At 55.4% G+C, this 12826-nt stretch overlaps 1 protein-coding gene across 3 annotated transcripts in view; it reads right to left on the bottom strand.

The window, feature by feature from the left end:
• Nucleotides 1-9880, bottom strand: part of CAMKK1 (calcium/calmodulin dependent protein kinase kinase 1) — a 31432-nt gene extending 21552 nt beyond the window's left edge. The window contains exons 1-5 of one of the 3 annotated variants that reach the window (XM_060647027.3): nucleotides 9725-9880; nucleotides 1993-2394; nucleotides 1008-1055; nucleotides 505-558; nucleotides 56-107 (exon numbers count right to left, since the gene is read on the bottom strand). In XM_060647027.3, the coding sequence (XP_060503010.1) occupies nucleotides 56-107; nucleotides 505-558; nucleotides 1008-1055; nucleotides 1993-2352 (514 nt within the window). In that variant the 5' untranslated portion in view covers nucleotides 2353-2394; nucleotides 9725-9880. Of the gene's footprint in view, nucleotides 1-55; nucleotides 108-504; nucleotides 559-1007; nucleotides 1056-1992; nucleotides 2395-9724 lie in introns of those variants that run through there. The other 2 variants (XM_060647029.3, XM_081791190.1) reach the window with 2 other exon arrangements.
• Nucleotides 9881-12826: the final 2946 nt, after the last annotated feature.

Here is a 12826-nt window from a genome sequence, read left to right as displayed (position 1 = left end):
CCTCTTCTGCCCCCAAGCAGGGAGCTCCCAAGCATAGGACCCAATAGATACATACGTGGAAAGCCATACTGCTTCAGTAACTTCTTTTTGGAAAGAACTTTCATTGCCTGAGGAGGGAGGGGTAGAAATGTCATTTGTGTGCAGCCACCAGGAGCTAGAACAGGCTGGTTACATGTGGATGGAGGTCCAATCACTAGTGGGTGACTGCCACCAGAACTGAAAGTATGGCCTAGGTGTGGTTAAGCTGGGTTAGGAGGTGGCCATATCTGAGTCTAAGCCTTACCCTATTTCCCCAACAAGCCTTTCTGGAGCTCTCCTCTCAGAAGGTCCAGCCTCTGCTTGCATATTCTCAAGAAGCTTACTCCGTTTTCATTCCCTCAGGGACAGGAGCCCACTCCCTCTAGAGGCAGCCTTGTCCTCTGTCTTCCCAGCACAGCCACTGCCCACCTCCCAGGCTTCTGGGGCCTGGCTGGGGCAACACCTCCCTCCCCTCCCCAGACTCACATAGTGCCTGTCTTCACTTTCGTTGTAGGCCAGTCTCACCACGCCGTAGGCACCCTGGAAATAGGCACCAGTCAGCCCTGCCTGGACAGGGCAACCTCCTCCAGGACTAGCTCAGGGAATGGGGAGCCTGAACAGCTCCGGCTCCCTCCCCCCTCATCCCATCTCCACCCCCACCAGCTGGCCACCAGCAGGCATACATTTCAGGCAGACAGAAAGAGGGCTGCTGTTCCTGGTAATTGCCTCTGCTTGGCTCAATGCAGCTCTATGCTGCCTCAGACCCTCTTTGTCTTCCATCAAAAACTAAGGAATCAGGAATGGAGAATCATTTCCCACCCCACCTTAGGTATTTCCTAGAGGACAAAACTTTCTTCATTTCTAAGCTGGGGCCTTCCCGGCTCTGCCTTACATTCCCAGGGGAGAAAGAACTGCCAAGCAGAGGATCCTGATAGGCTGCCTACCCAAAGCCTCAAAGGAACAGTCCCCACTGCCTGTCCCAGTCCTACCTTGCCAATCTCACTCTGTAGCTTGTATTGGTTCAGCTGCACACAGTCCTGGGTGGGGGCGGCAGGGAGGGGAAAGGGAAGCATCAGATGAAGCTTAATCCAGAGGCAGTATTGATCCCACCTCAGCAGCCTGTTCAGGGTCCAATCCTGGCTCTGGGCCCCTCAATCCCAGACCCCCCCCCCCCCATCTCATCAAGCTTTCATGTTTGGATGGGGAAACTTGGTGGTCTCTATGCCACGAAAAAGGACAAGAGGCCTTGCACGCTCATGTCTGCAAACATGAATGGTGAGCCATGGCTGTACTTTACTCCCTAGGAAGTGGTGAAGGAAAAATACACTGATTCCTGCCTGGATGCTGGGGTCTGGGAGACCTAAATCTGTGAGAAATGCATAAGCAAGTATTTATAGAAGTAGCTGAATGCAAGGTCTTGGCTGCATGGACAAGAAAGATGAAGAGAGCCTTGGGGACAGGAGACCACAGCCCTGGCTCAGGCATAAGAAGCTCAGCCTGTGCAATCAGTAGATTGCTCGGTACTAGGGTTCACTGTCAGATCTAAGTGGAAAACAGAGCCAGTGGGATAGAGGCGCAGAAGTAAGAACAGAGACTGGAAGCGTGCTGGCAGCTTCTGAGTCAGAGGAGACTCTAAGAAGCAGGATTAGAAGTGGGGGCTAAAGCTAGGTTTGACTTGTTATGGGGAGGGTGGACATACTATCGATCTTCAAATTTCTAAGAGAACTTCTTGGGGGACAAGGGGAGGGCCTATTTCTGAGGCCTGGCCTAGGGACAGGAATGGAACTTAACAGTGATTGGCTCAGAAGGAGCTCCCTGGTGGGAAGAGCCATATTGTGAGGTAGCAGGCTCCTCAACTCTGGGGGTATGCAAAGCAAAGGCTAAACAGCTGTGCAGCAGGGGCACAGAAAGAAAAACATCTTCATTTAGGACTATTAAAAGCTTGTGAGCACCCCCTAGCTCTGCCCCACCAACCTCTGTATCTGAGATAGCCACGTGGTGGGACTCAATGGTGGGCCTCCTCCAGACCCGTGGGGAGATGTGGCTGGCAGGCCCTGTGGCATAAGGCCCAGCCTGGGCCTCCAGGCAGCTTCCTGCTGGCCGCTCTTGCAGGGAGAACTTCCTGGCTGAAAGGCTGGGCCGGGCTAGTGGGGGTCTTGAAGCACCACCAGGGATCACAGAGGCAGCTCTGGTCCTTGGCGGAGGGTCCACGCCATTCCTGGCAGGCTCTGGACCACCACCTGCCTCCTCCAAGTGGGCCACATCAATGGCTGCCACTCGTTCCACCAACTCTGCCCGAGGGTCCTGGCAGCAGACTGCTGGGCCCCCTTCCATTGCCACAGTTAAGGGGGTCCTCTGTGCAGCCTTACTGGGAACCTGAAAAAAGAGGACAGAGAAGGCTTCAATCCTGAGCATGGACTAAGGAGGTCAGATTTCCAGGCCCTTTGGTCCCACCTTCATGACTTTGCCCTCCCTGTTTCCCCTGCCTGAGTTGCCAGCATCCGAAGTCAGGTCTGCCCCTGCTAACTGAAGGAGTTCCAGGAACTCATGTGGCTCTGCTGCACAGCAGCCCTCTAGACCTCAGTATCCCCATTGGTGAAATGGGCATAGTCACATCTGCCTTGCTGGCTTCACAGGGAAGCAGGGAGAATCCGAGATTCTGGAGTCAGGACAGACTGACATGGGCAGAATACTGGAGGCCCAGCAGCAATGGGAGAAACAGAGTCCAGGGTCAGCTCAGGCCCCTTCCAGCAGACAGTCCAGTGAGTCACCAGCCCCACCCTGGATTGTAGAGCATTCCAGTGCTGCTGCCTGGAAGCTGAGCTGGGCACTGGTAATGCACAGGCCTCCCTGATACTCCAAACCAGTCACTTACCCTCCAGGAAGGCCTCTCCAGGACCACAGAGCGAGTTTCCCATCCCCCATTACTCCCTTCCCTGCCTCAGCAGAGCCTGAAGCCTAGGAGAGGGTCCTTTAGGGGAGGGGCTGCTGCTTTGGTGGCTGTCAAGAGAGAATTCACTAAACTAAAAGGTCACTCCCGGGGTGCCTGGGTGGCTCAGTTGATTAAGTGTCCAACTTCGGCTCAGGTCATAATCTCACAGTTTGTGAGTCCGAGCCCCACTTGGGGCTCTGTGCTAACAGTGAGGAGCCTACTTGGGATTCTCTCTCTCTGCCCCTTCCTTGCTCATGTGCACACACTCTCTTTTTCTCTCTCTCTCAAAAATAAATATTTAAAAGGTCACTCCTTATTTTTCCTGGTTTTTCCTTCCAGTTTATTTGTGTGCCCCAAATATTTGTCACAGCTACTCAGACTGAGATGTTCTCCATGGCCTGACCTTACACCCACCCTGACCCCACTACATTCTGAGCCCCAAACCAGGCTCAGGGCCAAAGGCTGACCCCAGCTTGAACCCCAAACTGACCTCTAACCCAGCCCTCACCTTCTACCACAACCCTGGGATGAACCCTGACCCCAGGCTAAACCCTGACCCTCAGACTGGGCCTCCATCTCTGATCTGCTCTAGGCTGAGCAGTGGCCCCAATCCAGCCCAGTGCCCTTCCCCCTTCCTGGGCCAGACTCAGCATCTTCTCAGGAAAAGGAAGTGAGTGGACTCCTGACCCTCTGCCCTTCCTGTTTGGTGGTAACCTCCTCTCTACCCACACAGTGACTTTAAGAACATAAGTCACCCCTTGTGCCCCCATCATCTTGCTTTGAGAGATGTCAAGCAGGTAGGGCTCACTGGAGCCCACTGGCCACAGAGGAGCCTGGGCTGGGTTCTAATCCTGCCTGTCAGCCTACTGTGGCATCCTGGGTGGGCTCCTTCCTGAGTCTGAGCCTCAGCCTCTCCATCTGTACCATGGACGCAGGATCTTCCCAGATTCCCTAGGGCCAATGCAAGGCTTAGAGATGGACTGTGGGCAAGGGTGTCATCCAGAAGCCCTGTGCTTGGTACGGTGCGCTGAATGAGTGGAAACCCAGAGGTGGTATCACTGATGCTGACATGCAGAAAGGAAGGGGGAAGGGAATCCAGACTGGCAATAGGAAAAGACATGAAGGTTGGACCTAGAGGAATGAGGAAGCAGTTGGTGAGCCCAGAGAATCAAGGATGCCTCCCTGGAAGAAGTGAGAGAATGAGTAGGACTGGAACATCAGGGAGACTTCCCTGGAGGAGGTGAGGGAGGCAGGTAGCACTGGAACATCAGGAAGGCCTCTCTGAAGGAGGTGAGGAAGGTGAGTAGGGATGAAGCGTTAAGGGGTCCTCCCTGGAAAAGATGAGAGGGACAGTGTATGCAATTGAAGGAAGTATCAGGGAGGCTTCAGGAACCAGGCCACTTGTGGGAAGGAGGAAGCCAAGGATGAAAGGAGCCCTCCAAGCTTGGCTGGCCTAGCCCACTCCGTGTAGATGGCCCACTCTGTTGCCCGTCACCCTCACCCTGTAGGCCTCTTTCCTCCTACTAGAATATAAAGTCCATAGATGAGGGCTCTTGTCTGCCTCATCTCCATGAGATCATCGGGATCTGCAGCAGTGCCTGGCACATGGTAGAAGCTCAATAAATGTGTGTTGAATGAACGAGGGGTAGCCATAGGGATCATTAGAGCGCTGTCCCCAGTCGACACGGGAAAGCAGCGTCAGAAACGGGACCCCAACAAGCCCGGGGCCCCAGTCTGTCGTAGGGAATGAATCAATGTCAGGAGCTCAGGCTCTAGGTCTGCAGCCCCCTGAAGAGCAGCGGCCACAGGTGGCCCGGGCCCATAAAATTTGCATATGATTTCCCTGAGGCTGTTATCCCAGCAGGAAGCCAGCTTCCTCTAATGCCCTTCCTTTTCTTTTCTCGAGGGGAAAGTGAGGTCCAGCAAGGGCCAGGGAAGGGCTCACACAGAAAGCCAAGGCAGAAGTCTTTCTGCTCCACCCTGGGGCCCTATTACCTGGTTAAGGGTCCAGGCTCTGATGCCAGGCTGCTGGCCCCATCTCTTCCTGGTCTGGGTCCACAGGCAGGTGACTTCACCTCTGTGCCCCAGTTTTCCTCATCTACAGAATGGGGCTAATAGCAGTCTCACCTCCCTGGGTAGTTGTGAGGCATAAACGTGTGAATCCTGTCCGTACCGGTCTCAGAACTGAGCCTGTCACTGCGGAAGCTCCGTAAAAGTGAGTTGTTGTGCTGCTGTTGTTGTGATTGCCTAGGACACGCTGTGGCCCAGATGGATGTGCAGGCGGCACAAGGCGGCTATGAGGGCTGACGTCAGGCCCTCCACCCTCCCTCCTCCCTGGATCAAATTCAGGTGACTAAGCATGTCTGCGCAGGAGGCACTGGGGAGGCCCCAGGTTCCAGCCTCATGTCCGGGCAACGGCGCCTGGCACCTGAGGCTATGCATCTGAGGGCATGTGTCCACACGTGAGAGAATGTGCGGCCACATGTGAGAGAACTTGTACGGGCAGGGATGTGGGCCGGGGTCATGTGTATGTCTGGGGTGGGTGGGGAGGGAGTCCACACATAGAAGCACATCTGGATGGAGATAGAACTCTACACAGGTGGATAAATGTGTTAATGTGCACTGGGTGCCTTTAGGTCCTCGTGTACGCGTGCTCCAGAATTGGGGTGGGGGGCGGTGGCTGCACGGGGACCATGGGAACCTGATCTTAGAAGGTCAAGTCTGAACTTCCCACACGGTCACCTGTCCACCTGGCTGGGCTGTGTGTCCTGGGCAGGCACCACCCCTCTCTGAGGGGCCACCGAGAAGGTCTCTCAAGGCCCTCCCCAAGCTGAGGCCTCAGTAGTCACTTTATTGCAACTGACTGTGGAGGCAAATGGGGGCTATGTGGGCAAATAGAAGGACAGACATGGGCGCCTGGGTGTCTCAGTTGTTAAGTGTCTGACTTGGGCTCAGGTCATGATCTCCCAGTTCGTGAGTTTGAGCCCCATGTCGGTCTCTGTGCTGACAGTACAGAGCCTGCTTGGGATTCTCTCTCTCCCCCTCTCGCTCTCTGCCCCTCCCCCACTTCTGTGTGAGCACAAGCACACCCATGCTCGCTTGTCTCTCTGTCAAAATAAACTTAAAACAAAACAAAACAAAAGGACAGACAGGCTAGGACTGAGGTCCAAGGCCCAGCAAGGACTCTATGGGCATGGAGAGTCCCCCAGGAACCAGCTTAGTCTGGTAGCCAAGAGTGACTAAACTCAGGCCCTCTCTCACTGGGAAAAGCTACTGTAATCCTGTCCTCCCAGACTTGGGTCATGTTGCCTTGGAAAAGTCATTGAGACTCTTGGAGCCTCAGTTTCCTCATATGTGAATCAGACAAGAGGCTGCCATCCTGCCAACTCCCAGGGCTATAGAAATAGATGAGATTGTGGCTAGAGAAGCAATTTGTGCCTGAAGATGTATCTACATGTAGAAGCCGCTGAGAGAGAGCCTTGATGTACAATGTACAACCCCATATCTGCCCCCTGGCTCCAGGAGGGCCTGGCACATAAACCCCTCAGGGAATCCCCCCACCCCCAGGCATCTGGCTACTTCCAACATGCAGACCCTGGCCCCAGATGCCTACTTGGCCTGGCTTCCTCCTCAGGATGTTCCCCGTCCACCTGGGTCTCTCAGACGAGACCCAGAGTACCAGAGAACGGGCAGATCCCGCCTTTGTCCAAATGTTCGAGCAGCCCCTCTTGGGATGACTTCAGGCACCACTCAGACCTCACTGTGAGTTCTGGAAGGCTGCTGAGAATCTCAGGGCTAGGTTGAGCAGCCACCATGCAGGCAGAGAAGACACGGCCCTGGCCATCCAAACACTGCCCAGAAAGGAAAGCTGCAAGGAGGTGGTCAGGCCACCCAGGCCAGACTCAGAAGGTGGCCCTGACATCGCCAGGCTGCCTCACAGGAGCCGTGTTTATGCTCCTGACAAGTGTCTGGATGGCCCTGGCAACGGGTGCCCTCTGCAGTTCCTGCCTCCGCCCGGGATGACTCAGTCCTCCTTGAGGGAGGCCCAGGCATCTAGTGCCAAGTCATGCTTGAGGATGCCTACCGTGAGGATGCCCCCTCCCATCATCCCCGGAGAAGCCCCAAGCACTGAGGTGGGACCTGCACCCAATTTCGCACGGCAACCCTCAGTGCTTCCTCAGCACATCTTGGCTGATGGTCTCCAGGCATCACCTTCTATCTCTGCCCCTCCTCATCTTCCACACCAGGTCTGCACCTCCAGCCCCACTCTTTCCAGCCAGCTGCCTCCTTCCTGCAATGTTCCTGGGCGTTTCAGACCCACAGAGTCCCCATTGCACTTGGCACTTCCCCCAACTCTGCTCTTCCTCTGTGCCTGTCGCAGAGGTGGATGCCATCATCCTCCCAATTCTCCAGAAACCCGGGAGCCCTCCGTATCACCCATCTTCTCCCTTTTGCTCATCCTTGCTCCCTTAGCCCCACACTTACTCTCTCCTCTGGCTTCACCACACCACTCGCGGCTTCCCAAACTGCAGACTCTGTTCCGCTGCCAGGGCTTTGTACAAGTTGTGCCTTCTGCCAGGAACACACCTCCCTCTATTTTGCTGCTGGAGGATAGCTCAGATATCTCCTCCTCCGGGAGCCCTCCTTCGTCTCCCCACTGCTGGGTGAGGTTACTAAGTTGGACCCCTTACAAAATCAGGATTTAGATCTCTGCTTTTCTTTCCCACTGCTTCTGCCACACAGTCTCCCCACCTCCAGGCTCATACCCTGAACCCACCCCAAGCCCTCCTCCACATCAGTCGCTAGAGGGAAGATTTCTAACATGCAAATATGGTCACAGTTCTCCCACACCTGGCCTTCCAGGAACTTGGAATCTGGAGGACAGAAGAGGAGGAGACCTAGCCTCATACTGGGGGCTCAAAGGCTAGGGAACAGCCAGAGACACAGACTTCTGGGATCCAAATCCAGAGTCACTCATTCATGCAACAAATATTCAATAAGTACCTGCTATATATGTGTCCAGGGACTGTGCTAGGTGTTGGGAGATAAAGCAGTGAACCATAAAGTCCATGCTTTCATGCAGTTTAATTTCTAGTTAGGACAAGAAGCAACAAACCAGAAAGGCAATAATTAACAGATGATACGTCAAGTGGTATGTGCAATGGAGAAAAATACAGTCATGTAAGGGGGATCAAGAGTGAGGGGCTGGGGGGGGGTACTATTTACAGTGTGGTCAGAAAGGCCTTTCTGCAGGATTTGAGTAGAATCTGAAGAAAGTGAGGGAGCAAGCAGTGTGCACATCTGGGAAGGGCATTTCTGGCAGAGAAACCGGCCACTGCAAAGGCTGTGAGGTGGGATGGTGCTCGCACTGTCTGAGGAACAGCAAGAAGGCTAATGTTGCTGGACCGGGATTCTGCATGTGAGAAGTACCCAGGCGAGCAGAGTTACACCCAGAGGAGAGGGCCCAGCCATTTGCCGTGCCTGGTCCCAGGGATGGCTTCCTGGAGGAGGTGGCATGTAAGCTCTTTCATGACCACTGAGTAAGGATTTCAGAGGGGGAGTGGATGGAAGTTCTCACTATGCATGACAGAAAGCCATTTTCTGGCTGAGACTCAGGGCTTGGCCTTGGAGGGGTTCGTGGACAGAGACCAGGAGGCCTCAAAAACCGGAAGATGCTTTTGAGCAGGGGAATGACTCAGTTGGATGAGGTTTAAAATGATCCCCCTGCCTGCTGTGGGTACTGAGAGAGAGAGGCGAAGGAGGAGGCAGAGGTCCCCAGAGTCTGTGGGCCTAGGACACAGTCTGACACACAGTGGGTGTTCAATCTGTATCTGCTGAATGAGGAGTGAGGGCCGTGTGGGGGCCAGTGCATCCTCAAGGACACAAGCTGCGTGCTCCTCCCAACTCCCCAGCCCATTTGGCAGATACACAGCCGCATATGCACCCACCAAGACATAGTCCTGTGACCTGGGACACAACCTTTTCTACACACCTCTGTACCCTCAAGGCACACACAGACGCCTCCCCAGATAGGCGCACGCCGACGTCCACATCCATGTGATCGGCCCTCACACACCACTCCATCCAGTCATGCACTCCCCTCACACACACAGGCACACTCGTGTCCACGTGACACACACACCCACCTCCAAACACCACACACAGGTCCCTGCGCACGTGTGCACCCTTCCAGCCACCAGTTCTGTGCCTATCAGGCCCCTGAGGCCGCAGCGCCCGCTTTCGCCGCTCCCCTCCACCCCGCTCCATCCAGGGGAGGACTGCGCAGCTAAAGCCACCCGCCACATCTGTCCCATTCATCCACCCCCTCTCCGCCTCTCCCCAGCTCTTGCAGGAAGACTCGGCGGAGGGCCGTGTAGGAGGAGCACTCAGCGCAGATCCACACGTGGGTGCACAGATCTGGGCCCACTCCGCATAGATACGGCCTCCCACCCACAGCTGGGGCGGGGGTGGGTAGTGCGCCGGGTTATGAACGCAGTCCCGCAGACTAGAGCTGGGGAAGGGACGCAGACGGCGGGGCGCCCGCATAGATGCGGTCCCGGCTGCCGGCGCCGACAGAAGCAGGCTCCGGAAAGCACCCAGTAGATCCGGCCCCCCAAAAGGGGGAAGGATCCCCGCACCGATGCGGTCCCAGCTGCCCTCGTTAGACGCGGCCTCACAGACCGTCCCTCTTCCCTGCAGGCTCCGCCGAGCAGACGTTCAGGTGTTCGTCCCCTCCCGCTCCCTGCCCCTGGTCCCCTCCCCACCGACCCCTACCTCGGCGCCCGGCGACAGTCTCCGCGGCCCGGCGGGCGACCAGGCTCGCTCCCGCGGCTCGCGCCCCGCCCCACCCGCCTAGCCAGGGCTGGGATCGCGGAGCTCAGACTGCCGGCGCCGCTCCTCCAGACAGCGCTCCCTCCCTCGCTCGCCGCCGCGCCCGGCCCTCGCTCATTGGTCCGGCTCCGCCGCCCGCGGCGCCGCCCAATCAGTGCCGGGGACTCCTGCCCGGCTCCTGGAGGGGAGGGGCCACGGCGGGCAAGGGCTCCGGAGGGGCCCCTCCCCATGCGGCGGGGCTGGACCTCCTCACGCCCTCGTCGCCCCAATTAAGGCCGCCTGGGCTCCCCCCAAATCCCTCCAAGCTGCGGTCTGGGCCTCTCAGCCGGGCCTGCGAGGTCCGAGTGCTTACCTCCCCAAACCTTTTGTCTCCTCCCGTCTCGGCCTGGCTGGGGCATGGGCGCTTCGCGGGTGGGGAGTTGGGGGTGGAGATGCGCGGTGCTTACTAGGTGAGGGGCAAAGTGAGATCCGCGACTGAGGGATGCGGCAGAGGTTGGGCGCCAGGGAAAAAGGCCAAGAATGGGAGACTCAGGACTTGAGCCTTCTGCTGGGTGGGGGGGAGGGGAAACGCGAAGTGGTTTATCACAGAGTGTTGGGGTCATAGTTGGATTCATGTTTGGGGAAGGGCTCTATGAACAGGCGGCAGGAATGGCCTAGTTGAAGCAGACGGGATGGAAAGAACTCACCAGGACGTCCTGACCTTCACAGGGGCAATTCCTGGGGATTCCGCCCACCCCCATACCTCTCCTCGGGATTGCTCAACAATTCTTGGTTCAATTATGCAAAGTTCCCTTGTGAATCCTCTGGCACCTCACCCCACCACCTGCCCAAAACAGAGCCCCATGTCACTCCCCCAAACCTGGCCTCTTGTGTCCCTGTCTCAGTCGGGAGCCAGAAAGCTGGGAGTCCCCCTAGCCTACCCCTCCCCGCAACCAGTCCTGTTGAGGATACCTCTTAAACGTGGCTGGAAACCATCCACTTCTCACCGGCTCTCTGCCTCTATGTTAGCTCAGGCCACCATCTTGCTGCACCTGGATTGCTGCAGCAGCCTCTTTGGCCTCCGGTCTCACTCCTCCTACTAGCCTTTCTCCATTCAGCTCCTGCTTAGGAATCTTCTGTGGCTCACCGGTATTCTAAGAATAGGTCTCAACAAGACCTCCATGACCTCAGTCCTAACCACCTGCCTGTCTAACTCCTTTCAGGGCTTGGTTCAATGTCCCTTCTGCCAGGAGCTCTTCCCTATGACCTCCTCACTGCCCAGCATGGCTTAGCAGCCCCTCCTAGGGACTTCCCTGTACTCAGCATTCGTTTACCTGCCTATTCCCCCTCTGGACAGGGTCTGTGTCTGATTCACCCAGCATACAGTCTGACACATCGTGAGCATGTAGGTGCTCAAAAGATGTTTGTCTAATGAATAATTAGATATGGCACTTGGGTTGGATATGTGAGAGTAGCGTTTAGGAAAGAGGGCTGGACCAGAAAGACACTTTTGGAAGTTGTCAGAAAAGACCCCTCATGGTAAGTAGAGCCATGGAAAAGGGTGAGATAACTCAGAGCAAATAAAGCAGAGGCCAAGGATGGAACAGTTGCTTTTAAGGGGGAAAGATTTCTGTACCAAGTAGGATCAGTTTTGACTTAGGAAACAAAAATTCCCATATAAGCCTCAGAGAAGATAGTCCAAGGCTAGTATGTCAGCTCTGTTCCACAAAGACCTTCCAGATGTGGCTCTTTCCACGCCCTTTCCACTCCAGCAACCCCTTGGTATGACTCTCGTCCTCATGGTTCAGGATAATGGCTAGAGCTCCAGTTGTCACATATGCATCCCTTGCAGTGGATGAAGACAAGGATGAAGAAGAGGGCAAAGGATCTGCACTAGCTCTCTTTTAAGGAAAGGTCCCAAAAGGTGTCACATGCTACTTCCACTTTTATCCCATTAGCTAAAACAGTCACATGGCCAGAGCCAGGTGCAAGAGGAGTCTGGGAAATGCAGTTTCCATTCTAGGCAGCCACATACCCAACTAAGAACCAAGGGTAGCATCACTGTAGACTAGATATCCAGGGACAACTAGTTGACCCCACTATTGAAAGAGAGGCTAGATGGAGAGGCAGAGCACTACTGGTGTGCGAGGCTCTGTGCTAGGCACCTTACATATCTTATCTTACCTCAACCTGAGTAGAGGCTATTATTATCCCTGCCTTGTAGAGGAGCTTGGAGAGTGAAGCAACTTGCCTAAGGACATACAGTGACCCTTGGCAAAGCTGCAGTTGAAAACTGTCTTTTCTTTGTGTACTGGTCTGGCTGGAAATTCAGGAGAGGGTGGGTCCTAGGAGCTGTTGGAAGGAAATCTTTTAACAAAGGAGGGCTTGGTCAACAGTGTCAGAGGCTGACAGGCCAAGCAGGATACGGGCTGAAGTGTCTGCTTGGATTTGGCAGCAAGGACGCTGTTGGTAACTTTGCCAAGGGCATTTAGGAGAAGTGGGGGTGGCCGCTGGAGACCAGCTGCACAGGGTGGGATGCAGAAGGAAGTGTAGAAATGTGGGTCTTTCTGGAACAGTGGCAGTGAAGGGAGAGCACGCAGAGCTGCAGAAGAACAAGGGTCCAGAGGAGGCAGAAAGGAGGAGTAAATGCAGGTATTGGCAGAAAGGAGAGGCAGCCTCTACCGGGAGGCCTCTGGGCTAGATAGAAGGGTTGGATACAAAGGAGGAATCCTCTGCTCATTCAGGAGGGAAGAGGGCAGGAGTTGCAAAAGCAGGTAGGACTGGAGAAGGAATGAAGGGAAGAAGAAAGAGTTCCTGTCTTGTAAAATCTGAGGGATGGTTCTTGGCTGGGGAAGAGGGTAGAAAGCCAAGGGCCTGAAGGACGGGGAAGGGGCTAGCCTGTGCCATCCAATATCATTTCTTACTGCCGCTAGCCACGTGTGGTGATTTAAAGTAATTAAAAGTGAATAAAATGAGAGGCTCCTGGGTCGCTCAGTCGGTTAAGTGTCCAAATCCTGATTTCGTCTCAGGTCATGACCTTATGGTTCGTGAGATCAAGCCCACGTC

Source organism: Panthera onca, chromosome E1 (assembly GCF_046562875.1).
Source record: "Panthera onca isolate mPanOnc1 chromosome E1, mPanOnc1 haplotype 2, whole genome shotgun sequence".
In the NCBI taxonomy this organism is placed as follows: Eukaryota; Metazoa; Chordata; class Mammalia; order Carnivora; family Felidae; genus Panthera; species Panthera onca.
The sequence above is the reverse complement of the archived record's forward strand: the minus strand, read 5'-3'. Positions and strand labels throughout refer to the sequence as shown.